We start from the raw sequence: 25839 nt of genomic DNA on the forward strand, positions 1-25839 counted from the left end.
AATTTTAATGCGGATTTTCGATATTGATTTGTTACTAAAACTCATAACAAACTGTTAATTATTCATTTTCTGAATTGACAAAAATACAAAAAAAATTGATTTTTCTCACATTGCAACACTTGTATACATTTCAGAATACTGAATATCACTTTCGTATAAAAACCATGAAATTCTAAATTGTTAACCATTTTCAAAAGCTATCTTAAACAAAATATAATGAGGTAAACTTAATTTAGAGTCGCGTATTCTTTTATGGCTGTAACAAACTTAATTTAGAATCGCGTATTCTTTTTTGCCTGTAACAAAAATCAGTGATATTCACAAAACAATAAAAAAAATTTAGACCTTAATGTCAAATCAAAAACATCATACGTATTGATGTAAAATGTAAAACATAAAATATGTTAAATCTTCTTAATCTTTTGACTGTGCATGCAATCAAAGGCTTTCAAGTAGACGGTTTTTGTGCGTTTGGGTTTTTGTTGTTGTATTTTTGCTTAAAAAACCTAGTGCTAGTTTAATCGTTTACAACGATTGAGCATCGGGCACGACAACTGAAGTATCAGTTTGCTTCCTATTATGAAACAAAATATCAATACTCTACTGGACAAATGACTCCGTGTTGTCATCTACCCTCGGGGACAAGCTAACATTTCGATGGCTCAGGCAAGGCACTAGACCAACAGAACCTTCAATTACACAGACTGGAATTGACAGGGAAGTGCGTGTTTTTGCCGTCCAAGACACGTGTTAGCATTGGTGCCTGTTAGTCGACCCTTCCCGACGTCGCTTTTACGTGATTGCTTTTTGATTGGCGCTAAATGATTCTGTAATTCATGTTATTCCTTTGCTTTCTTGGACTTATATGGAAAGACAGCATTTAGTGAAAATGTCATTGCATTTCATGGTTTCCTACTGAATTATTGCTAATATTGGGAACAAATAAACTGGCTGTCTTTCAGTTTATGGTTCCAGTATATGAAACAGTGTATGTAAAAAACTTCAATTAAATAACTATATTAATTGCAATCTCATATCTGAGGGATAAATAAAACAGAAGATACATTGGACATTCTACAATGTGCAAGGTAAGCAAATGTCTTATTCATGGTTCAAATTCCAGATCTTAGTTCGAAAATATTGGTGGACAAAAATACCAGAAATCAATACTTAATCCTTCATTTAAGAAAGGTTACGTAATGTCGCACTAATTGAATTGATTAGCACAAGAAGGCTTTTAGTCTCATCAACTTGCCTTCCTTAACGCATATTCATGAAGAAAATTAGTGCAAAAGTTAAAAAAAAGAATAAACGTTGAAAGATATTTTGCAATTTTTTAAAATACCTATCGTGTAGAAGGTCGAATCAATATTCCAGAACCGCCGTAATATGATAAAATATTAAAATACACTTTCACTATTTAAACCATGCATAGCTCTGCTTTCAAATACATTATGAACATACATGTATTGTGTACGTTGTCTGGTAAGAGATATCCTCTAATCTAATAGTCTATATTGTATTATGCCTTATATCTCTACTCATTATTCATTGTCCAGCCATAAAAACGTCGTAGATATTGATTTCACGGTTATCATCAGTACATAGGACCGTGTAATCCTGAATCAATTAACGTCATTCTAAGCTCATAAAATTAATTGATTTTATGTTCATTCTCAATGTGAAGCTACAAAGAAGAACATACTGCCTAATTCAATTGCACTTTTAGTCTGCTATTATACCCTCGTATATTTTCCTGTAGGAATGAAAGACATTCCACGATTAACAACCCCCACCCTCCCCTGTGGAAATTCTTAAGCTATAGCCAAATTTTCTCTTGTCAAGGATTTCCATTGATTATCAATTATTGACTGAAAGGCAGTTTTAAACAGCAAAATATTGAATGAAATTATAGATCAAAGTCACCTGATTGGTGTGTTTTTGAGTCACCGAATGTTCAATTTTTAATGAATTGTGAAAGTATATTCCAAATCACGGATACTTGAGATTAAAGTTTTATTCTCAAAACAAAAATTCTGTGTCCACAAAAATGTATCTAGTGGTACACTTCTGGGGCATTGTACATCTGTGTGTATTATGAACTCTAGAAGGAGCACCAGTGGCGTAAGAACTTAGATGAGCTCACTTTGTGTCTCAGTCTCGATTTTATTATAAACTAGTATTATAAAGGGAAATAATTAGCGGAAAAGTAAGACTGAAATTAAAATCTTAATTTGATATTTCTTATCGCCTTACCAACAATGTTATTAACCAAACTTCGGCATGAGTCATGAGGAAATTTCTCTTTTTGAAAGACTTGATAAAAAAAACTTCGTTTGATCATATTAATAGGTTTTTTGATAATTTGAGCAGAATAAAATCGGTCTGGAGTGGGCAACAATAAGTCATTAAGACAACTTTCCCCAGTCTATGTTGTATAATTTATAAGTTTTGAACATACATGTACAATTGTATAAACTCTGTTTTCTCTCATTAATTATTGTTAGAATACAGTATAACATGATAGAGAATGCAACACATTACGAACCAAGTATAAAAAAAATCCACCTAAAGAAACAAAACATGACCTTTTTTTAATTTGATTATTTGTTTCTGACCTGGTGTGTCACAAAAAGGTGGATGGAATTAAAGTTTTTATCAAAACTAAAAGCATTGAATATTTTTTTATAATTAAAAAAAAATCGGTAACGGTAGGTATTTTGCGTCTCCTTAAACAGATACGGTGGGCCAATCCTATGGGTGAACGTTTCGATCGTTTTTATCAAACTTTGGTCAAATGATCTGGGAACTGCGCCCAGTAATTATGAAATATAATGGATTTGGGGTGCGTTTAATATGGTGGGGGATACTGTCATAGTTCGGCAAGGGAGGTTACTCTGGAGTAATATTAAATCTTCGGGGTGTAAGTCCTACTCTTTAGCTGGTGTTGCAGGTACAAGTATAAGAGGTGAATATAAGCCGCGACTCTACGAGACGAGCATCGTCGACTACATTTAACAATGATAAGCTTAATAAACCAAACTAATTACATTGTTCGTCTACTTTGTATTGCAATACGTTTCAAAAATATTGCGATTAAATGCATAAACAATGTATTGTATGGTATATCCTAGCGAAGGTTTGTATCTAATTCATTTGTAACTAAGCTAATGAATCACGGGTCATGATTTTGAACACATCGTTTAATCTATAATGAAAATAGACAAATCATCGTAATTCTTGACTATTTTAAATGATTGAAAAGATATTCCAGTGTTTGTTGAGCTTTCAAAGAGAAACAAATAGAATTAAATTATTGGCGTATATCATTCGAACAAAAATTCAGCAAAAGAGCTAGGAAACCCATATAAAAAAAAATTTCACTTAATTTGTTCCGCTGCCTAATTCATAAAATTTAAAGCTAAACTCAACTGTTGATGCGGATATACATGTAAGACAACTTTGGATATTAAGCTGAGAATGTTCGAATTCATCTAAAAAAAAACAAAAAAAAAACGCACAGCACAAAATTAACGACAGTCTCAGTCATTAATTATTCATAAAATGGCTGTGATGCGTTTTTCGTGCCAGCTAAATCGGAAGAAAAATATGCATGGACATAAAAGATTTCAGACCCTAGATATCTGCATCGACTTTATTTTGAATCGGGATCGGACCTGTGAGAGTTCCATGGCTGCATTTGTTTCTAACGTTGAAACATTGACGTCTCTCTTTATTAATTAACACTAGCACTGTGTGTACTGCTATGTAGAAGAGTTGTTTCAGAAGGGGTTATTTCTAAGGAGTCGTGTTTTCATCTGTCGCCATGTCTAAGGTAGGCATACAATAGATGGGTTTTGTTTAGTTAAGAGTAAAAAAAAATCTATATCAGTTCGATGGTCGTAAGAAAACACTTTCCTTTGTAAAAATCGTCCTTTTATTTCATTATTTGTCTTCGGAGATATCGATTCATTTTTATCTTAAATCCAGGGATAAAGCGGTAATATATGTACACGGTTTGATTAGTTTTCCATCATAAAAAAATCTTTTGGATTATTTTCTATTTTACAATACTAGATTAATAAACGTATGAAATGCTGGATAACAAATGTTGGCATTGTACAGTATAGGATTTGGATATTATATACATTGTCTCTTAGAATGAGTCGAAGAATATAAAAGTACTAGATTCCATAAAACTATTCTTAAGACCTTTCTTTCCATTTCAATTCCATTTAAAGAATTCTACTGGTATTACGTACATCCGTCCCTCAGTATCATTGAAAATACATGTATATATACATCTTTCAAAAAAATCTAAATGTTTGTATACATTAATGGGAGTGGTTGTTTAAAAATCTTCATTCAGTCTTAAAAGATTTGATGACTACATAAGATTTTCACCATATAAAGTCCTACTAAGTATTCTTTTTTCTGATCGTTATTGGGTATAACTGTACCGTGAGGCACGCTATATCAAGGCAAATCGGCAAGCTTAGGAAGCCTCACGAGACCATACACAACATTCTCCTGTCTGGGATTCCTCACGCAACAGATCGGCCTACAACTGCAATGGAGTGCAGACTAATGCCTTACATGAATGTCTTACATATCACCTACTGGGTGGTTTATGCCGATCCTTACAAAAATGCATCTGATGACGTAATAATGTCATGTGACTTACTTTGAATAATTGAGGATCGAAGAATTGTTGTATAGGCAAATACTTTTGTGTATACCAAAAGAGTATTCAGATCAAAACACCCAAATACCACACGGAGCAATTAGTACATAAGTTTCTATGGTAAATAGTGAATTATACACCATGTATGTGTTTTGGAAGTGTTTCTGAAATGAATATTTCATCTGCGAATATATTTTCATACGCGAACATAATGCAGAGCAAAAAACGTAATGTGTGATTTGAGACTAGTGTGTAGTTGTGTGACTTTGTATCCAATGTTCATCATACTAGGAATATATAGAAGAAAATATCATGAAATACATAAGAACATATGCTTGGTCTTATGATATAACTAGAACCGATTAAACACTTTTTATATCAAACTGAAGTTCACCAAACGAATTTGTGAAAAGTGAAAACATTCCAAACACTTAAATTTCAATGATTATTTGTTATTTCTATATTGCGATGAGCAAAATTCGGTTTCTTACATTGGAACAACGTTCATGGATAGTCAGAAAAACATCCGTTGGTTGCTATATTATATCGTGTATTAAGGTTCCCATGATAAAGATAACACTTATATAATTACTATGTACATATGTATATACTATAGAATGTTAATGTAAACATTTTGGAATGTACTAGCGATCTGTGAGTACGTTAACCACGAAATCCACTTACATTGGACAACCATAAACAATGATGAAAAACAATCTTGTGCATTTCAAAAATATATACACACAAAATAACTTGTGTGCATGAAATGTCACGTTATTAACTGTAAAAGGAAGAGAGAAAAGGTTCTAAATTATGTCAGTATGAATATATCATAATCTGAACAGGTAGACAAATACTGGAAACAATTGAAACTGCATTTCTATGCTTTCATTTAAAATGTCTTTGTCCAAAGCTATTAAGTATTTTATCAGGAGCTATATGGCTACTGTTTTTTAAACCATTGCATGTCGGCTAAATGCCATCATGTGTTCTCTCATATGGTTCTTGTATCGTCAACATTTTTTATATCAATTAACAAGACTTTTAATCCCACTGTAAATCTCACTGTCAACATTAATTGAGTTATTTAATCGATAAGTCTGGAGAAATGAATTGTGAACGAAGGAGACAAGAATTGCAGAGAGTCTTCGAATTGAGTTTTCGCTTTTCACAAATTCGGTTGGGGAATTTCAGTTTGATATAAAAACGTTTATTCAATTCTAATTAAATTATAAGATCGGGCGTGTGTTCCTAGTATTGACAATGAACGTATTGATGAAATGATTCATGAGTCATGATATTATGTGATATTTATTGTACTTTTGTTTTGAATTTATGGTAGCCTATATTATTAAACAGTTCTATGTTTAATTAAAAGCTATACATGTATGTTGCGCCTTGACATGCAATACACTGTCGTAGCGTGTTATTTTCAATTAAATGTACCATCTACGTAATACTTCAATTAAAAACATGCGACTGCATTTGAAGGATCTCTATTTACACCAATTAAATTATTGTAAAAGACTGATTTATTTATGAAATGGGCATAAAAACAATATATTGCCATTTATGAAATCGCTCTTTTGCAATAACAACATGTACTTGTTTTATTGGTACAATTTGTAAACCATAAAAAAAACTTAAAGGGGATTAGGAAAGTGAAAGACTTTCAAACCCCAATTTTCCAAAAAGCAAAAATGCCAATAACAGAGACGGCAGTGAGACGACTTCCTGCAGATGCGCAATATAAACACGTGATGAGTTTTGTCTTATTACGATTGTTTACATTCTGTATAATTACTGACTAAAGGAATCGCTAGTTTCTATCAATTGCAAATTTGACCCATTTTTCCATCGCATTATACATTTTTTTAAGTTTATTAAGCATACATGTAGATTAATTCACGATTGATCGGAACATTAGTTTTGTTGGGGGTCAGGGTTGTATGGACCGACGTCAGACGTCCAAACGGTTGTAGTATTACTTTCCTTACTTTCCTTAAATATTTTCGGCTGTATCTTCTAATCAACGAACTGATGAACTTTACCATAGCGTTCATAGTATCTGCTTCCCTCTTAAATTACCTTCAATTATAAATAATTATTTAGTTCTTTGATGGGTTATAAATGTAGCAATTGCTACCTTTGCATCTGCATGAACCGCCAAAGAAAGTCTATTGTCCGAACGAAAGCTGTCTTGTTTTGGTTGATCATTACTCCGGTAAAAAAAGAAGTACAAAAAAATATACTATTATCAAATTTTGTTTTATTTTAGGTCGTCATTAGGTCGTTTTAATAAAGGTGTCCTTCTCATTAAGATTCTGATTTTCATGTTTGAAATCCGTTGTACATAAGTTGATCATTTGTTACATTGCTTTCGCAAATTGAATCCAATTCAGTGACTGTAAATTTATTATTCATTGAACAAAACCTCTTTATGAGGTCGATCATTTCCCAAAACGTTTAGAAATTCAAAACTGTGGCTCTCAAGTCGGCGTCACAAACACTCACTGCATATTTACTGAATTTGAACGTCACGCAAGGAGACGTAGTGTATATTGTTTCCAATCGACCCTCGCTATGAACGGGTTTGGTGAGCATGAATCGATAGGTTTACACAGTGTACCAGCTACTTCAGAACATCTTCCTGTGTGGAATTAATGAATCTGTCGCGCACCGTTCTTCGTTATAATGCTTTTCGTCAGTAAAAAAGCGTTTTTCTCTCAATATTACATTGCATCCTTCAGATACCTAAATTTGTTCATGAGGAAATCAGATATATCTACATTTATCTTCTGTATTCTGCACATAAAAATCAATTATCTGCAAAGAGATGTAATGGACATAAGCAGCAATGACGGAGATGCTGCACCACATAAATTCTTTAACATTCCCAGAAAGAAACTGATGCGGTCTCATAATTTAATAATGAAACATTTATTGGTCTTTATTCTATGTTTTGGTCGGAGACCAAATAGTGGAGATCGATCTGCTGAGGATGCGATGACGTCACTCATTAAGAAATGTACATGACCAGTCCAATGTTGAAATCTGTCTTAGTGTAACTTCAATGCATACTAATTGTGAGGGTCTTAGACATAATTGATGGTTACTCTGGCAGACATTTAAGATAGAGTCTCTTCTATTCCATCTCACATACTATCGGATATCTTTTCCCCCCAAGAGGATTATGCTCTGGACTTGAGACTTGTTAGCTGGTTGTAATGGCCTCGGACACAAGCAAGCCCAAGTTGAGAGTGATAGCCAATGCTTCGTCATATCAAAACGACGAAAATATTAACGATAATGTGAATGTGTCCGCGGAGTACGATGAAGCGACAATTCATAAGGTAAGAGACCTTAGATGTAGGTACAGCCATTTATAAAAACAACTCTAACCACGGGCGCGTGAGGCATGATACCCCACCCCATTTCCAATTTAAATTATTTGGAAAAGGAAAAATGATGCTGACAAACATCGCTTACGAGATCTGATATCCATGGTATTGTATCAATACTGTAACTTATTCATCTCTGTTTAGGGTCTTGTTTTTAATCGTCTGACGAATAAAAAAAGTGCATGTGCCTGTAAATGGCTGACTTCTTAATGCGATCATTAACCAGTATTGGTCTAATAAAAAGTAAATATATTTGATTTTAATGGATGATCAAGGATGAACTACTGTATTAAACAGATCGATAACGGCACGATTTATATTCAAAGGAGAACTGAAAGAAAATCAATCAAGGTCGTGGCATCGAAGTAAGCAACGTCTGCAAAATCCGAGTATATAAAAATGTTAAAGGGCATATAAACTACGAAGGTCCAACTGTAAAGCTTATATAATTTTGAAGTTCATGATAGGCGGATATTGCACATCCTGGTTTTGTAGGATTTTCTATACATATTTATCCTTCAAATTCTTTCAAGAAAACTCCATTGACAACAAACCCCCCCCCCTCTCTCTCTCTCTCTCTCTCTCTCTCTCTCTCTCTCTCTCTCTCTCGTGAGGCAATGTTAGCAAATTTTTTCATTATTTCAAGGAATGGATGTAAATATGTTTATCTTGATATTTCTAAAAACGAGACAGTTTCTTCGAAAGCCGTAGATCCTCAATTAAAGATCGCATTATAAATCTATTAAATGAATATGATTGTAGCACAGAGAAATTGCTCATTAAGTAAGTTTGCGAAATAAAAAGTTTGCGAAACAATAGATCTTGCAATTCCAACCAGTTTTTCTAATATGTTAAAGATTTTTCGTTTATAAAGCCCTAATGTGTAAACCTCATCAAGAGATATACTCTAGTATATGTGATACATTTAAATAAGTGACAAAGTAAAGAAAACCGGCAATCATTTCTTACGCCCACTTGATTTGTCAGAAACGAAATAGTTTTGGGGGTATATATACAGTACATTTTCATGATAAATCAGTCTATCAACAGATCCCCACATATTCCCATCATCAAAAATAAGTCTTCTGAGACTTTACAGATTCCATTATAAGATTGCGCACACAAATGGGCCTCGGCTTAATTGGAGGAGAAGGTCGCATGCGGTTTCCAGTTTTCCGTCTCGTGTTCTCCTTATCATATCGCAGAAAAGGCCATTTTTCGGTTGATGATAACTGAGATTTGAGCATTTGGCAAGAACATTTAGAAAGCAAGTTAAAGACAAATAGAATATCAGACTATATACGCAAATAGAATATCAGACTATATACGCCAACTTTACATCAACAATGCATCATCCAGTTGATAATGCTTATAATGCTTTGAAATATTGTCATGACGGCGAAAATCTAGATAAATGTACGTTGTTTCATATGCATAAAAAACCATTAATAGCTTATTGTGATATATTTATATAGAAAGGTTTAACAAGTGCTCTTAGTACGGTTTTTTGCAATTTTACGTCGTCATCGACTAAAGTCAGCTGTTTGTTTCTTGAATAGTGTATATCTAAACAATAAAATGCTTTTTTGGGAGTTGATTTTAATCAACTCTAGATCTCCTATGCAGTTACTCTGGCAAACCGAAAGTGAAACAGTGTTTGGACCTAAGCACAAATCATCATAAATTCGCTGTTATGAATTCTGAAGCACTGTTTTTCAAGGAAACTTATTTATAAATACCGTGATAAAAGTCAGATTTTAAATGGTAGGAACAATTTAGATATTTTTGTAATTGTATGTATTCCTACGCTAGAGAATACTATTATAGTCTCGTTCAACCAGACGATCGCCGGTTTCCGTAAATTTTCGACAAGCAGAGAATCTGTCTTGCTTGTCGGAGATTAACGGAGAAAGCCAAGCGTCTGGTTGAACGAAACTAGAGTCCAGTATTTCTTGGATCTATACAATTTTTCAGAAATATTTCGATTACTGATACATACATGTACCTTGATGGAATTAATATTATCTTTAAATATTACACGACATGATTCACATGGGTTTTATCGAAATTATTTTCAGAAAAGTCCGAGTATTCATATTATAAAAAAATGTGCGTAATTCAAATACATTCATGTATAAGCAGAGACATAAATATTTATGTCTCTGGTATAAGAAACTACTTACCGTGCAAAATAACGTATCGTTGATTCTAAAATAAATAATAATCGATAAAATCAAAAATCAACTCCCGTCAGTACTTCAGTACTTTGATTGGTGATTCATTCATGCTATGAAGGTAGCGAGATTGCAGAAAAAATACCCGCGTTTGCAATTTATTGAACAGTCCACTAATCATAAAAACTTTTGACAGTCCACAATATACATGTACATCAAATTATCATATGAGCATATATGTATATGTAAATAGTTTTGTATTCTTTCTTGGACAGACTATCTTGGTGGGGGACAGCGGGGTCGGAAAGACGTCGCTCCTCGTGCAGTTCGATCAGGGGAGGTTCCAAGCTGGCTCGTTCTCTGCCACGGTCGGAATAGGATTCACCGTGAGTCAAACTACGTCACATCATCACCCAATTATAATTATATTGCCGATTCTCTGAAAATTAAACATCTCTCTCTCTCTCTCTCTCTGATATATTTTTATGACAAAAAGGGAAGTTGATACATGACTAATGTAAATTAATACTAAGCAATGGTGACATCGGCAAGCTGATGAACCATTTTCTAGTTTATGTAAAGTACATGTACTTCCAAACTAGCTGTTTGCTGTATGTGCAACATGAACATTCTCAATAATGCATTTTGAATGTCAAGAATTTTTAATATATATTTGACAATTCAATGCAATTAGTTCAAAAATAATTCTACACCTAATTTATACATTAAAATACCGTATCCCTAAGGCATGCAAGCATGCTCACAAATTGATCTACAAATCATCAAAGCATTTGGAGAAAAAAATAACTATCTTTTTCACTGATGAATTAATCCAGGAAAAAAAGAGAGTCTTTCCTTCACTCTAATTGAGTTTCGGGCTTTGTTATTCTTGGGTTTCTATGTACATTAGATACCTCCAAGGAATCTTGTACAAAGCATCGAGTTTCCAACGTTGTTGATCAAGCCTAATGACAAACCAAACAAAGTCTCCGAGCACGGCAGGGTGACAGATCACCGTTAATTTCTCATGCCAGTTTTGATGGAAATGCTTTAAGTCAGTTTGTGTTGTTAGAGCCTTCTGATCGAAGTATGGATTTTCTGTATGCTGAGACTATAGTTAACAGTAACAGACAAAGGAAAATCTCTCTCTCTCTCTCTCTCTCTCTCTCTCTCTCTCTCTCTCTCTCTCTCCTTTGTACAAGACATACGTTTTATGGCATAGGTTGTTACATATTCAAATAATGTTATGGTACGTTTACATATGTAAAGTACATTGACAATATACATGTATATATAATAGAATTTTACTAACAAGTAAAAAAAAAACCCCAGAGAATTTCTCTTAATTTCATGAATTTTAAAAGCTAGGTGGAGACTCTTACCCAAATTACACAGTTTTTTTTCTCAAAATTTTACTTAATAATTGTATAAATTTATGAACAGAAGTTTTTTCCAGTAATATTACTTTATATATTTTACCCTAGTTTCTCTATTCTGTCTACATATCGAAAAAAAATGGAATTCATTTTCAATAACAGAACAAAATTTACATATAAATGTATATACATGTATAATAAATTTCAAACGTCTTTCCTTTGGTACAATCGTGTGTCGTCCACTTTCCATAGCAAGTCTATGAGATGACAATCTAATTCTTGCAATGTTTTTCTTATATGTAAAAGGTATTGATTTTGTTAAAAATATTGTAATTAAAACTGATCAATAGTATGCATGTAAAAATAACATCGAGATGAGGAATGAATATGTTCTACGAGTTGTTGAATAAAGTGATCAATGATTCTTTGCTTAATTATAGGGAAATAGGTTGCACCGCGTTTATATTCTTGCTCATATATATATATATATATATATATATATATATATATATATATATATATATATATATATATATATATATATATATATATATATATATATATATATATATATATATGCCCTAGACCAAATTAAAACGTTTATTTTTAATTACATTAACCAACATTATTAGATTGTACCTGTTAATATAGTTAACAACCCTGCAGGAAGAAAACATTTTCTTTTCTTTAAATGTTAATATATATAGCAAATTCAGATTTTTTTTCCTGACAATAATTTCCTCATATTTCTTTCTTTATTTAAATCTCCTGAATTTAAGTTCATGATTGTATTCTGTAAATGGGGAGGGGCCGGGCTAATTTTGAATTTTAATCCTGGAAAACTCAAATGTTTTACATTGTTTTTATTCGAAAAAAGCTAGCTAAACGTCATTTAATAACAGCTAGAACCTTTATTTCAATACATATGTTTAATATTTAATCATGCGTGTAATACAAAACCTAATAGACTTAACCATTTTTGCTATTTACAATTCTTTATTTTTTATTGGTTCTTTTTCCGAAACCAATGTAAAGAGGAGAAGTTTTATCCTTTAGATCCGCAATTAAGTTACTGCTTCTCAAACACATAGGAGTGGATTCGGAACATCAAATCTGAATAAGTTGTTATTAAAGACCGAGCATCGTTTTTTTATGCGCAGATCCAGAATTTTTTAATTTCCCCGGGGAGGGGGGTTGGGGTTGAGAAATATTCGAGTTTGCCAGTTTGCTTGGGGAGTCCGAGGCATATTTTCGGTAATTTTACTGTGTATTTTAAGTAATTTGAATTTTCGGGGGTGCAGGGGGGGGGGGGGGGGGGGTGTCCGCCTCCAAAACTAGCAAAGGTGGGGAAGAGCGCTGGGCGCTGCTGCTTTTTAATTAAATTTGTAAATTTATAAAAAAAAAAAAAAAAGGAAAGGACCCCACCCCACCCCCCCGATGGTACGAGGCATATTTTCGGTAATTTTACTGTGTAAATTTAAGTAATTTGAATTTTCGGGGGTGGGGGGGGGGGGGTCCGCCTCCAAAACTGGCAAAGGTGGGGAAGAGCGCTGGCCGCTGCGCTGTTTTTAATTAAATTTGTAAATTGATATTAAAAAATGTCTGTTGAGAGAAAAAGTGGTAGGGGCCGGAGGGAAAGGACACCCCCCCCCCCCCCCCCCCCCCCCCCCGATGGTACGTGTTTACAGTATTGTGAATTTACATTGCGGTATGGTGAAAATTTACATTGATATTTGGAATATTTGATTGTGTAGAAAGTGATATGGCTTTAACATACGAACAGGTTCCTAGTAGTCACAGAAACCAAATTGTTGTTAATAATTGATTAACTTTTGTTACTGAATCAGCATAAAACATTGAGATAACGATACATCATAACCTGACGCATAAAAGTCGTGGAGTTTGTTACATGTTTATAATAAAGCTTATGAATTCGAGAGTGGTGTATTGTTGTGTAACTCATATTTGCAAGGATGAATATATGCTAGTCGGATTTGCATGGTATGCAGTATAGCTTTAATCCGGACAATTAACGATTCGGTTCTTGGTGACTGTATTATACACTGCAAGAAGCAATTTACATAACCGTGATGGTTCAAGTCGTTTCCGAATTTGATGCTAAAAAGCATATTAACATATGACTTTCTACTTAAAGCATGACAAGATTGGGAAAAACGATATTTCTAGACCATGTTGGGAATACTATGCAGTAGTTTGTCATTTGTGGTTTTGAATAATTTAGTGTTTTTTCTATCTCTGCCATTAATTCAAGTCGTCAATTGAGCATCTGCACCTGAGAGTGATCACTGCACTTTTCTGCCTGTCTTCTATTAAGCAGGTTGTACTGTTGAGGGCAATGATGTAGGAGTCGATCTGTAATGGCGTTTGCTCAGTTCCAGTTCCTTTATTCCTATGCTTTGAATATATTGCTTCTTTACACTCGGATAAAAGGGGGCTTTTGACGATTTATCCCCGCGTGTGATGTTAACGCAACGCCACGGTTATTTTACGCGAAATTTAGACAATAATCTGCAAATTAGCGCTACTGATTCGGTTTCGATGAGTGACCGTACGAAGTATCTATAGAGGACAAGTGTGTCTATAGAAACAGAAGACACCAGACGAATATCCGTTGATATTATTATACATAGGACACGAATGAAAGCGTTCTGTAATCTTTCTTAAAGTTTCCAATTTTTAAGATCTCAGATATCTTCACTTCATCAGCTGGACCAGCTCTATGTCGTGGAATATGAATAATTTTTTCAACAATGAAGAAAACGACCTCGGAAACTTCAGTGGCCCGTGTTATGAGGTAAGATTTGAATGGAGAGAGAAAGAGAGAGAGAGAGAGATTATTTTTAAATGTTTATAATTATTTTTCCCATTATTCCTGAAGTTTACAAGTATGACAGTCTTGATTATACCGATTACATTAATATTTACATGTATATTTAGAAATCGTAAGCATCATCAAAATCCTGTATGTGTTAGAACTTTCAACATTTCAAAAGCTGATCGAATTTCACTTTTATCTCAGTTTTATCATGTTGTTCCTTTACTAGTGCTAGTGAGATTGAATTTTACAATTTTATGTAGTTTGACTGGGGTCATACAAATGGAATATTTATGGAAGATTTTATTTGATAAAGAATCAGTGGGTTTTTTTTTTAATTAGGCAGAAACCGTGCATCGATGTAGAAATACGCCAATAACATTAACTATTTCTTAACAAAATAAAATGAAAATTAATTCGCGTTAGATTGAAACACAAAATGTTCTTGAAAAGGACATGTACATGTATAATCACTGCGGAAAGGAGCATAATATCATACATGTTTATGCGTCTGCTTTGCAATTGATTATTCATTATTTCGTCAGTTTAATTTCTTTCATGGTTGCAAAATATATCCTCTAATATAGCAGAAATTGGTAATTTTAATACATATATGGTACGTTATATAATTATATAACGTTATGCCTTCTTGAGAATATTCTTTTTTATAGTTATCATAATAATTACTACATGTATTTATTAATAAGATTTTTAATTACTTGAAACATGTGGAGAAGTGATAAAATGTCTATCTTCTTCGTCCAGGAAGATAATAAATAACAACACATTTTATTCGTCTTTGCTTTAGGATACTAAAATTGTTTTGACACTTACCCGATTTTCGGTCATTGAAAGGGGGATAACTCTAATATAATACATAGGATCAGAACCTGTTGCAAATGTTTGACGTCATCAAAATTCGCCATGAACTGAACAAGTCTGAGAGAAGAACAAACTTTAAAACGTTAACGTAATGTCACGTCTTAGTTTTGTAAATGTGACATAACTAATTCATTATGGGAAAGGATAGATCGAATGGCACCGACGCTACTGTGCACAATGGCGTCAAGCAACAGCCAAATCGCCAAATGTCAACTGAGCTATACGATATTTCATCAAAGGTACAGTCTCTTGTTTATAAATAGCCACATCTGTCGCGTGTCACACGCGTGTGCAAAACGTCAACAAACAGCATTATGCTGTTTTGAAAATGAATTAACTGTAGGCTGTAGACCTAAAATAAATGCTGAGATAGGCCTACATGTAAATGTAAGATCGGCAAGCAGGTAGGAAACACTGTCTGCATGAATGAGAACGTGTGTTACACTTGTCTTTTTCAGCAAACTATCTCAAACACAGGACCGCTGAACTTTTATCCCCCCCCCCCCACCCCACCCCATGAAAATGAGATTTTAATGTAACATATATAAGGCTCACCTTTCTGAACAATTAATTTAACAACAATAAATGCTTGTGGTGTTATAATTATACAGTAATGTTTATGCCCTTATTTATTAAACAGAAAAGCTGTACGTAGGCCTACATGAAATTATATAATGCTAGTATTTTTTTTGAAAATATATATTAATAACTATTTCACCTTGTTATGTTATATTCCTGCTTAACAGCAGCATATAATTATAAGTACATGTAGCTATTGTAAACATACTAAATACTAGACATTGTCAATATATGTGTTATCTTCTTCATGCCTTTGATGAAGTCAACACTCGATCATATATATGAAAGAGATCAATAATTTAAAGATCAGTTTCCATGGATATACCTTGTACATGTATGTAATTACACACGTCATGTGTAAACGTTAGCACAAAAAGAACTAATCCACAGTGTATTCCTCATTAGAGATATAAACATGTAAATTCAAAGTACATTTAGTTTCATTAACTAGATATGATTTTTTAATAATATAAAAGTGACTGCTTCCTTGATCTACGTTTCATTTTAATCAGTAAACTGTGAAGTTTATATCGATAAGATATAAATGGAGTAATTAATGGCCTAATGGGTTACAGTTTTGGATTATCATCGTATGGCAATGTTAGAGATGACAGTATGTATGAGATTTGCAATATTAATGGTCTGGGAGTAAGAAAGCCTTGAACCAGAGATGAGATATTTAAGAAATAAACAACGTTATTTAGTGAACATGGCGTTATGAATAGCAATTGCTCTGTTGGCATATTCCATGATGCGCGCTAGCGCATCATGGAAAATATGCCAGCAGAGCAGTTGCTATTCATAACGCCATGTTCAATAAATAATCGTTGTTTATTACTTATATTTGCATTTTACCACTCGCAAATACCCTGTATTAGCCTAGACCTTGACATTTAGCTCTTGCATCAAAAGTAAGCATTCAGACTGTAATGTATCTTTTTAATTCACATAGATTTGTTAACAGAATCAATGATATGTTATAACAGTAATTCCTTTAAAATGTTATCAAAAACATGTTTTAATATTACATGTAAATACGTTAATTTTAATGGAGTTGGAGAAAAACACATGATGTATCGTATAGTGGTTTAAATCTATAACGTCATGGAAAAGTATATATAACGTTACACCTTTATGACGTCATAGTATACTGACAGAGCAATTGCGATTATAGAGAAATAATTGCAGCTCCTCCGTATGGGCTTACAGTGGGAAAGAACAATGGAAATGCAAATATATCAATGTACACGTAATTAGTCCACGGTGAAAGTAGAACTCATTTGACAGCTGATCAATGTGATTTAATTAATTCCTTTGTGTACAGGTGATGTTGATAGGAGACAGTGGAGTAGGCAAGACTTGTCTGTTGGTTCGATTTAAAGATGGTGCTTTTCTCTCTGGCAGTTTTATCTCCACTGTTGGCATAGACTTCAGGGTGAGTCCATTACCAGATATTGAAAATGAATTCCTGACTTAGTATTTAATCATTTAGACATATTTTAGATATCCTGTTTTCTACCTTCTGTTAAGAAAGTTTCAGTTTACATATGCAATTTATGTACTTTGAAATGTATTTCTGTGTATTTTTTAAGAACATCTTAATAACAATCAAAAATTTTATTACACACCTCTAGGGTTTATTACACATGCACTGGTAGGCAACTTTTCAATTTATATTGCACAGGGTGGAAAAGGGTATATTTTCTATATAAGTATAAGACGAGATTTCAAATTATAGTAAGATATATTTTTTAGAACAATAGACTTTGTCATTATTTCGACCATGAACTTTTCATTTACATTAAGATTTGTTCTAACTGTGTTCACCAAACTTCATATAGGCTGTGCAAAGTTAATTCTATGTGTAATGTCCCCTTTGCTTGAAGGTTCAGGAGATACTGTCATTTTGAAAAAAGAAAAAAACCCTATTTTTTTTTTACATTGTCTTTATAACTGGCAGGACAGATTATTTAACAACTAGTGTACAAGTAAACTTGAAATATCAGTAATCTAATGTTACATCAATGAATAAAAACCACTTATTTGAAAACTTTGCTTGTTTAATAGTACCGCCTAGTTGTAGAATATACTATTGGAGACAGCCTAATGTTAGAATTTTTAAAAAATATTCTGTCACCATATTTTACTGTAAACACATAGTAGTGAAAAAAAATACATATTTTATGTTGTGGTAAAACAAATGTATCGTTTGACAGGGCATTCATGTTCTTTGTACATATTTTATCTTATCTGCTTAAATTATTGTTAAGTAACATATTATACAGACTGCAGTTATTTATTTGAAATTGCATGTATATTGAGTCTTCATTAATTTATCCCTGTTAAACCATATCATCAATTAATACATACTTTAAACCTTTGTTTATGCATCCTGTAAGAATTATGAAAAAGCTAAACAAGAAATGAAGCTTACATAATGAATTCAAAGTGGGGCTTTATCATATTGGTGACAAAATTTAATGAACTGTCTGTGGTCTGAGCAATTGTTTGTTACCACAACAAGGATCATACCCTTGTTAAAAGTATTGAGGATATTTCTCTAGATTATCTTTTCTTCTGAAGATATAACATTACCGTCGAGCGTGTGTACAAATCTTATCTCATATCATGCCATGTATTTAATAAGCTAGAAATATCTCTATTTAATATTGATAATTTTTTTGTACCATGCATTGATATTTAATTTTGTGTTGTTTTGTTCATAGGAAAAAAGCTATACATGTATATGTACAGATGAATTGCATGTACAATTAAACTAAAACTGTTATGTCTGATGATATATGTTAAAAGAATTATAGATATGAAAGCATGCAGTTTTATTTTTCATAAAAATGCAATCATGATGACAATAAAATTGCTGAATATTTTATAGATTCTAAGTCTGACATTATAACCTAGCATGAGATGAACTCGTCATGCTAATTCAACTCTCACTTGGAGCACTGCTGCAAAACCTTGATCCACCAACTGTAGCTGATCAATCCTCTTTTGAAACACACTATTCCATGAATAAAAGATCATTTACAACTTTAAAGGCTTTGTTACATATACTAGACTGAGTCAAATCTAGTTATCTCAAATTGAATTGGGCAGAAGAAAAACTTCCAAATATCATTGAGTTTATTGACTAAAGAGATATAGTGTTTGGAACTTTCAAATTGTTTTGACAGACATGTATCCAAGTATTGGAGATATCAATGTTTTGCATGGATATACCTAAGTTCAATCTAGTTTATGGAGTTATTCTTCATGGTTGGAAATATGTATACTCAGATCCCTGTTTTCATCTGACTGTCCATATTTTATATAATATATATATGAATAATATATATAACTATCAGTCTGGAACAGGAACATTTTTTTATCTGGATCAGTACATTTACTGGTAGGTGTTTGTTAGATGTAGAGATCTTCATTGAATAATGAAATAATGGTATCCAACTAGATCTCTGTACAATTAATTTCATTATGACATGGAAGACTGGAAGTTCATGTATACATATTTAGCCATTTTCACAGGCTTTTTTTGTTTAGGAAACACACATTGTTTTTGGTTTAGTTGTGGAATGAAATGAGTTGATATACTATAGTATAAAGCTGAGACCCTTTTGTTGATAAATCTCATCTGCAAATGTCATTCCATTGATATTCCATGATATGAATATTTTTCATTTTTGTCTTGAATGAATACATTGTATCAAAACTTATATCTTATACCAAAATTGTAAGATTTAAACATGCATGGAATTTTTTATATTGATGTGGATACATGTGTACAGTCATGTAATGGACATAGAATATCAAAGTTTATGATGAATTAATTAATTCAAACAAATACAAACAAACATGTGTATAAACTGTAACACAAAGTGTTCTTGTTGTTTTGAATAATGTTTAAATGTAAAAATCTGAAAATTATAATTTTGGTTCAGAAAAAATTGTAATCCAGATGTATTATTCTATTTTCAGAATAAGGTTGTTGATGTTGAAGGAACAAAGGTTAAATTACAAGTTAGTATATTAAACATATTTCTTAAATTCCCTTATCTTTTTACATATGGTAAAATGTTTTCTCTTAAACAGCTTTTTAAAAAAAAAAACATGACATACATTTATATGTGTGTAAACTTCAGCTCTATAAAGGAGTGATGTTTTATAAATCCAGATATGATAATCCAGGTACATAAAAAGAAAATCTGTTTAAAGATTATATCAGTACTAGTTTTCTAGTTGCATTCTATGCAGTTAGAGAATAATGAATTCTGCTCTGCAATCATAAGTTGGTTTGTCTGTCTTGTCTGATCAATATCTTGATAGACATAGGACCATTTGCTTGACAGACTTCAACAATACACATATTTGCTTTGACAGGTGGACCATCTCATCTACAATTACTTAAATACTGCCATACCAATATTATAAAGTAAAATGATTAAATTTCACTTGTATAAATTTGCTGTTTGGTCTAAAGAAATTATACTTAATAAATATTCCAAACAAAGGCCTATTATCAAAGTAATAGCATGCACATTTTGAAAATATAATAAAGGTATGGGTGAATCTTTTTTTTTTTTGGGGGGGGGGGGTGGAAATATGAAGGAGAATTATTGTGATTCTGTCATTAACATTTTGTGAATTGGACAGAAAATTTCAGGGAACCTTCTTAGGTTCCAAATTTGAAATACACATGTAAGTTCATTTCAGATTTGGGACACAGCTGGTCAAGAAAGATTCAGAAGTATAACACGTGCATATTATAGAGATGCTAATGGTAGGTTGTATCATTGGACTAAAAAGTCAGGGTTCAAGTTCATTCAAGGCAGTTTGATGCAGGGACTATAGGAAAAAGTAGTTTACCAAATGGAGCAGAACATTTTATACATCTCTGTTTTCAACAGAAAGAAGTAAAGAAGCTGTTGAGTGTTCCAAGATTATCTTTTTTCTCTTGCAGGTATAGCAATACCTGGACACAATGAATTATATATGTGGACTGCCCTGGGTATCAAAATACTCCTTGAATGAACTTGTTCACGGTTAATATACTACATGGCAATTGCTCTTCCAGATCTGGGATACAGCTGGTCAAGAGAGGTTCCGCAGTGTTACGCATGCGTATTACAGGGACGCTCATGGTACTTGTGGTGTTGTAACACTTATTTCTATAATGGACGTTGTCTCTGTTTAATCACCTATCACCCATAATTGACCAGTTAACAGAGCTTTTTGTAATTACTTAGTGCTTACATTGTTTTGCACAGGCTTTGTTTTGTTTCAAAAGATTTCAGCTTTTTTTTATTCCTAGGTACCCCGTTTTCTGATAAACCGTAATTATATTTAAGAGAGTTGGATGATTGTTGCTATTTTTAGACTATATTGAACTTCCTGAGAAGAAGAGCCATGTATAAAGTCTTAGATTTAGCAAAATATTCAAAATTTGAAGTAAAATATATATAAAAAATAAATATATCTTTTTATAATAACTGTTTATAGCTAAACAATGTAATTAAAATAATATCTGATATCTAAATCATATGGGTAATTTCTTGACCCCCAGCCTCCTTGATAGCGTATATTGAATATCTATTACGATTTTTAATGCATGCTGTCGAAAAACTTCTGCTGATAATGTTTTACCATTCCAATGAAACCGTAATTATTTTGCTTTCTATGTATAAGTTGAAGCCTGTACAATTTAAAACATATCTTTGTGCACAGATTATCATTTATTATTATATGGACACTTATGTTTATATATATATATATATCGTTCTCTAATACCAAATAGACACTATCAGGGAATTATACCCTAATTCAGTAAAATATATATTAATGTTATATTTTGTATGAATTTTTCAGGAGGTACAAGTAATGTTGTTTTTATTCGTCTCGCCCTGGTTTCCTTTTTTGTATGTAAATTCATATTGAAATGGTTTTCATTTTAGCACTACTCCTATTGTACGATGTATCAAATAAAGCTAGTTTTGATAATATTCGAGTAAGTAAACATCATTTGTAAAATCTGCATTTTATTTGAATAGTTTTATTTTAGTTTTTGTTTTCTCTGTGACATTTTCATTCTGTTCTAGGCCTGGCTTGGTGAAATAAATGAATACGCACAGGAGGACGTAGTTATCATGTTACTAGGAAATAAAGCAGATATGACGTCAGAGCGCGTGATACGAACAGAGGATGGGGAACGATTAGCCAATGTAGGCCTCACCTTCATAAATGTCATCCGTATTGATTTATGTGACAGAAAATGAGAACAATTTGTTTCTTAAATTACATGTATGAATTTGTTTGATTTTATTGCGCATCATCTAACATTTGGATGATAAACAGTGAATGTTTTAGCGATATTGCAATGCAGGACCCAATTTAACATTAAGCTTGTAATAGTATTAAAGTGTTGTATGTGAACTATAAATATTGGTTTTTAGTCATAAAACCTATACAAAAGTCTTTAAATCATTTGACACCTAATTGTATTACCATATTTTTTGCATGCATGAAAAGTTTGTACTGCTTATAGATTGAAATTTTCAATTTCAAGTGCAGTATAAATTGAGTTAAATGTATTTGTTTTTAAATATTTTTTTTCATTTTCTCTTTAGGAATATAATGTTGCCTTTATGGAAACGAGTGCCAAGACTGGAATGAATGTTGACTTGGCTTTTATGGCTGTTGCAAAGTACGTAAAAATGATTTGCAATAATACCACATTGAATAGCATTAGATATATTAATATTTATAAAACTGTATAAATAAGGAATCAAAAGATGCATTCGATTAATATAAAGATACATATTGCTTTAAATTCATATTTTGCTTAATGGATTTTTGGGATGGTTGACAGTCTGTTATTGTCATTTTTCATACATGTATATTTATTAATTTTGAATCGCTTATTTTTTTTTGTTTAACGTCAAATGTGTTTAGACAGAGGTTTTAAAATCCCTTCCTAAATTACCAGTTAAAATTGAATGATGATGATAATCAACCTTAAAGAAGGTTAAACTTATCAAATATGATCCCATCCTTTGTTCCATTAACCTCCTTGTAGAGATCTAAAGATGAAAAAGACGAGGAAGCCCACAGATCCCAAGTTTAGTGTCACGGACTATGTTAACCAGGAAAAGCAAAGTGTGGGCTGCTGCAGTAGCTAACATTTAGTGCAATACAATAGTGCAAAAGTTCAATTAGAAAGAATTTAAGTGCTGCAGCTGATTCCATCGGTATCTATTCCTTTTATTGTTTATATACCAGGGCTCTAGTGCCCAAACTTCTATTATTTTTTGTAAATCCATTGAATTCGTGCTCAAAAACTTAAGATATTGATTTGATTTAGAAAAGAAAAAATAGTTTACCAATTCAATTACAAAAGGGTTGTGTGTTGTTCATACTTACTTTCATCATGTTTTGAAAAGCAAAAACTCTTGATTATGTTTTATACATTTTGCAAAAACAATTTAATCATGATGTTTTAAAAAAAATGGCATTATGTAATTAATCCCTTTTCCGATGGAGCTAGCATACATAATGGGACCAATTTGTTACCTTATTTCATTTCTTTACATCTGGTAGTGTACGTGATCAAAACCAAACATTTTTTGTCAATTTTAATGACACACACGGATGATTTAATCGACATTTCATGATTTTTTGTGACCATCAGTGGCATCTGTTTGATGCTATTAGAGTAAAAGTGCTTAATGTTTATGATATAATGCACTTTCAATAATTTTTAACATTCCGTCTGATAAACAAGCAAAATAATTCTCACGCATGCAAAACCTTTTAGGGTTGATTAATATACACATACTTGCAATCTTCCAGAATTGTGTCCTGTTATAAGCTTCTGATTAAGAACATAAAATGTCATGTAACATGTAAAAGGATAACTTCTTTTTTCTGCAACAGCGTCTTGTGTCTTGTTATATATTAATTTTATTGCTATTATAAAATGACTTTTTGAGCTTATTACTGCAAAACACGTGAACATTAAATTATTTAAACACAAATTTTTCGAAAAATGAATGTTAAATGAGAAAAGATGTCTTAAAGATCATTTCATAGATTTAATTTGATGCAGGAAACTTTCAAATTTACACATTACAAAATGATTCATCCGAATCTGTTTTGGAGATCTGTTACAAATCTAGAGAGTTGACTAACCAATTAATTGGCTTTTGAGAATTTCCGAGTTTGGGTTAATACTGAATATAAAAACAATTTGAAATATGATTGGCCATCGTAATATCTGTACAGTGTACCAGTCTTTTGTTTATAGTTTCTGTTGCAGAGTACATGCTCTTTGGAATTTTTTTATGATTGTTTATTTAAAGATCTTTTTTTTTTTTAGAATTATCGTCTTTAGATTCTTTTTTTAATATTTTGAATATTTAAATAAGAAACCATTACCTCAATAGTGAAATCCATATTTCTTAAATGCACATGTCCATTGATTTTGTGTTATTTATTGATTTTTGCTTTATTATTTATATTGACTGATATATTTATTTGGGTGAAGGGATGAGATATAGAACTGTGTATCGCAATCTAGAATAGATGTTTTAATCATACTTGATAAGAGTTTTCGTAAAATATTTGAAAGTTTTAATATTTTTTTTGGTAACGTAAAAGAAGTTGCTGTTAACTTTACGTGGCGTAGAGAAACCTTAACAAAACAATACACGCATAATAATGGTGCTTTTTAAAGAATTTAAAAGAAAATATTGTTATAGTTGCAATGCATGTAGATAAACAATTAACAAACTATTCACATTGTTTTATAATGGGTTGTGTTTCAGAAATATGTTACCTCGCGCATTTACAATAGATATAATTGTACGCTGGGACAATGTTCCATGCCAACATTGGTCACAGCCTTTGTTAAGTTGTTTGTGAAAGTGTTGTTTCTGTAAGTGAAATGATAAGATCTGATATTATTGTTTTTAATAAAAAATATTCTAAAATAAAATGCAAAGTCTTGTCTGATTTTCTTATTGCCGTATCTTTTTAAAGTTTTTTTTTACCAATTACATTAGAAACTTTAAAATGTAAATGAATTTTTAAGCCGTGGATAATATGTTTTTTACATATAAAGAGGTAACAGTAAAATCTAAATATAATTTATATTACTAGTATTTGAAAAAATACATATAATAACGTGCTTGGAGTCTGTCAGTTACATGAACATTGAGTAATGTAACACAAAGACTTGCTAGATGATATGTAGAGTTTATTGCATTAACTTTAAAAATTTGAAAACTTTGAATTCTTTTCTTTGGTAGTAGTTTCAACTAAGATTGTTGATAAATACTGTATATCCGGACATCTACTTTAATACTTTCAAATCACAAAAATATCTAATATGCATGAATTCTATCCAGTCATGTTTGCTATCATAGGTATTATAGGCTTTTCGAATCGGAAAAATGACTCTCACAAACAAAAGGAATTAATTTTTTTTTCCATTTTCATAAATTTTGTGACACTCTGAAAATCACACCGGATATACGGTTACTACAAGTATATAACGGTACTAGAGAAAAAAAAATTTAAAAACTTTATATCACAGAAAACTTTTATAAACACTTTATACAGTTTGAAGATAAATAACAACAACAATTCTCGGTGTAATGAAATACGATGTACCATTCAACAAAACATTATTCAAACATACTTCGCGAACAATATTGTAATGTATCTATTCTTTTTGACACATCTTTTTTAACAAACTTTGACAAAGTATGACATAAACATTAATGTCATGTATAAGTACTTAAAGGAAATCTTGACAAATCAATGGATCATCTTATGAGACCAGGAAGGCAGAGTTCATTAATATTTACAAATATTATTACATGTACATGTGGAATAAAGA

General features: G+C 32.0%; 1 protein-coding gene across 7 annotated transcripts; it reads left to right on the forward strand.

Moving 5' to 3' along the window:
- Positions 1–605: 605 nt before the first annotated feature.
- LOC105338170 (ras-related protein Rab-26) lies at positions 606–24933 on the forward strand. Of its 7 annotated transcripts, none has more exons than XM_066067491.1 (8): positions 606–1088; positions 10535–10645; positions 19923–19964; positions 21019–21085; positions 21896–21948; positions 22040–22162; positions 22568–22644; positions 23017–24933. In XM_066067491.1, the coding sequence occupies exons 1-8, from the start codon at positions 1080–1082 to the stop codon at positions 23117–23119; spliced, it is 585 nt and encodes a 194-aa protein (XP_065923563.1). In that variant the 5' UTR covers positions 606–1079; the 3' UTR covers positions 23120–24933. The 7 variants fall into 7 exon arrangements, with proteins under 7 accessions (XP_065923563.1, XP_065923562.1, XP_011441465.2 ...); XM_066067490.1 differs by lacking the exon at positions 606–1088 and adding an exon at positions 3643–3835; XM_011443163.4 differs by lacking the exons at positions 606–1088; positions 21019–21085 and adding exons at positions 7647–8037; positions 20658–20724.
- The last annotated feature ends 906 nt before the right edge of the window (positions 24934–25839 follow it).

Source organism: Magallana gigas, chromosome 7 (assembly GCF_963853765.1).
Source record: "Magallana gigas chromosome 7, xbMagGiga1.1, whole genome shotgun sequence".
Taxonomy (NCBI): domain Eukaryota; kingdom Metazoa; phylum Mollusca; class Bivalvia; order Ostreida; family Ostreidae; genus Magallana; species Magallana gigas.

Bases quoted from the DNA above. Each gene is read 5' to 3' on its own strand.
- LOC105338170 (XM_011443163.4), top strand. From the start codon at position 7,912: ATGGCCTCGGACACAAGCAAGCCCAAGTTGAGAGTGATAGCCAATGCT. The intron at 10,646-19,922 runs GTGAGTCAAACT...TTCTATTTTCAG, and splicing joins CGGTCGGAATAGGATTCACC to AATAAGGTTGTTGATGTTGA. The intron at 21,949-22,039 runs GTAAGTAAACAT...ATTCTGTTCTAG, and splicing joins CTAGTTTTGATAATATTCGA to GCCTGGCTTGGTGAAATAAA.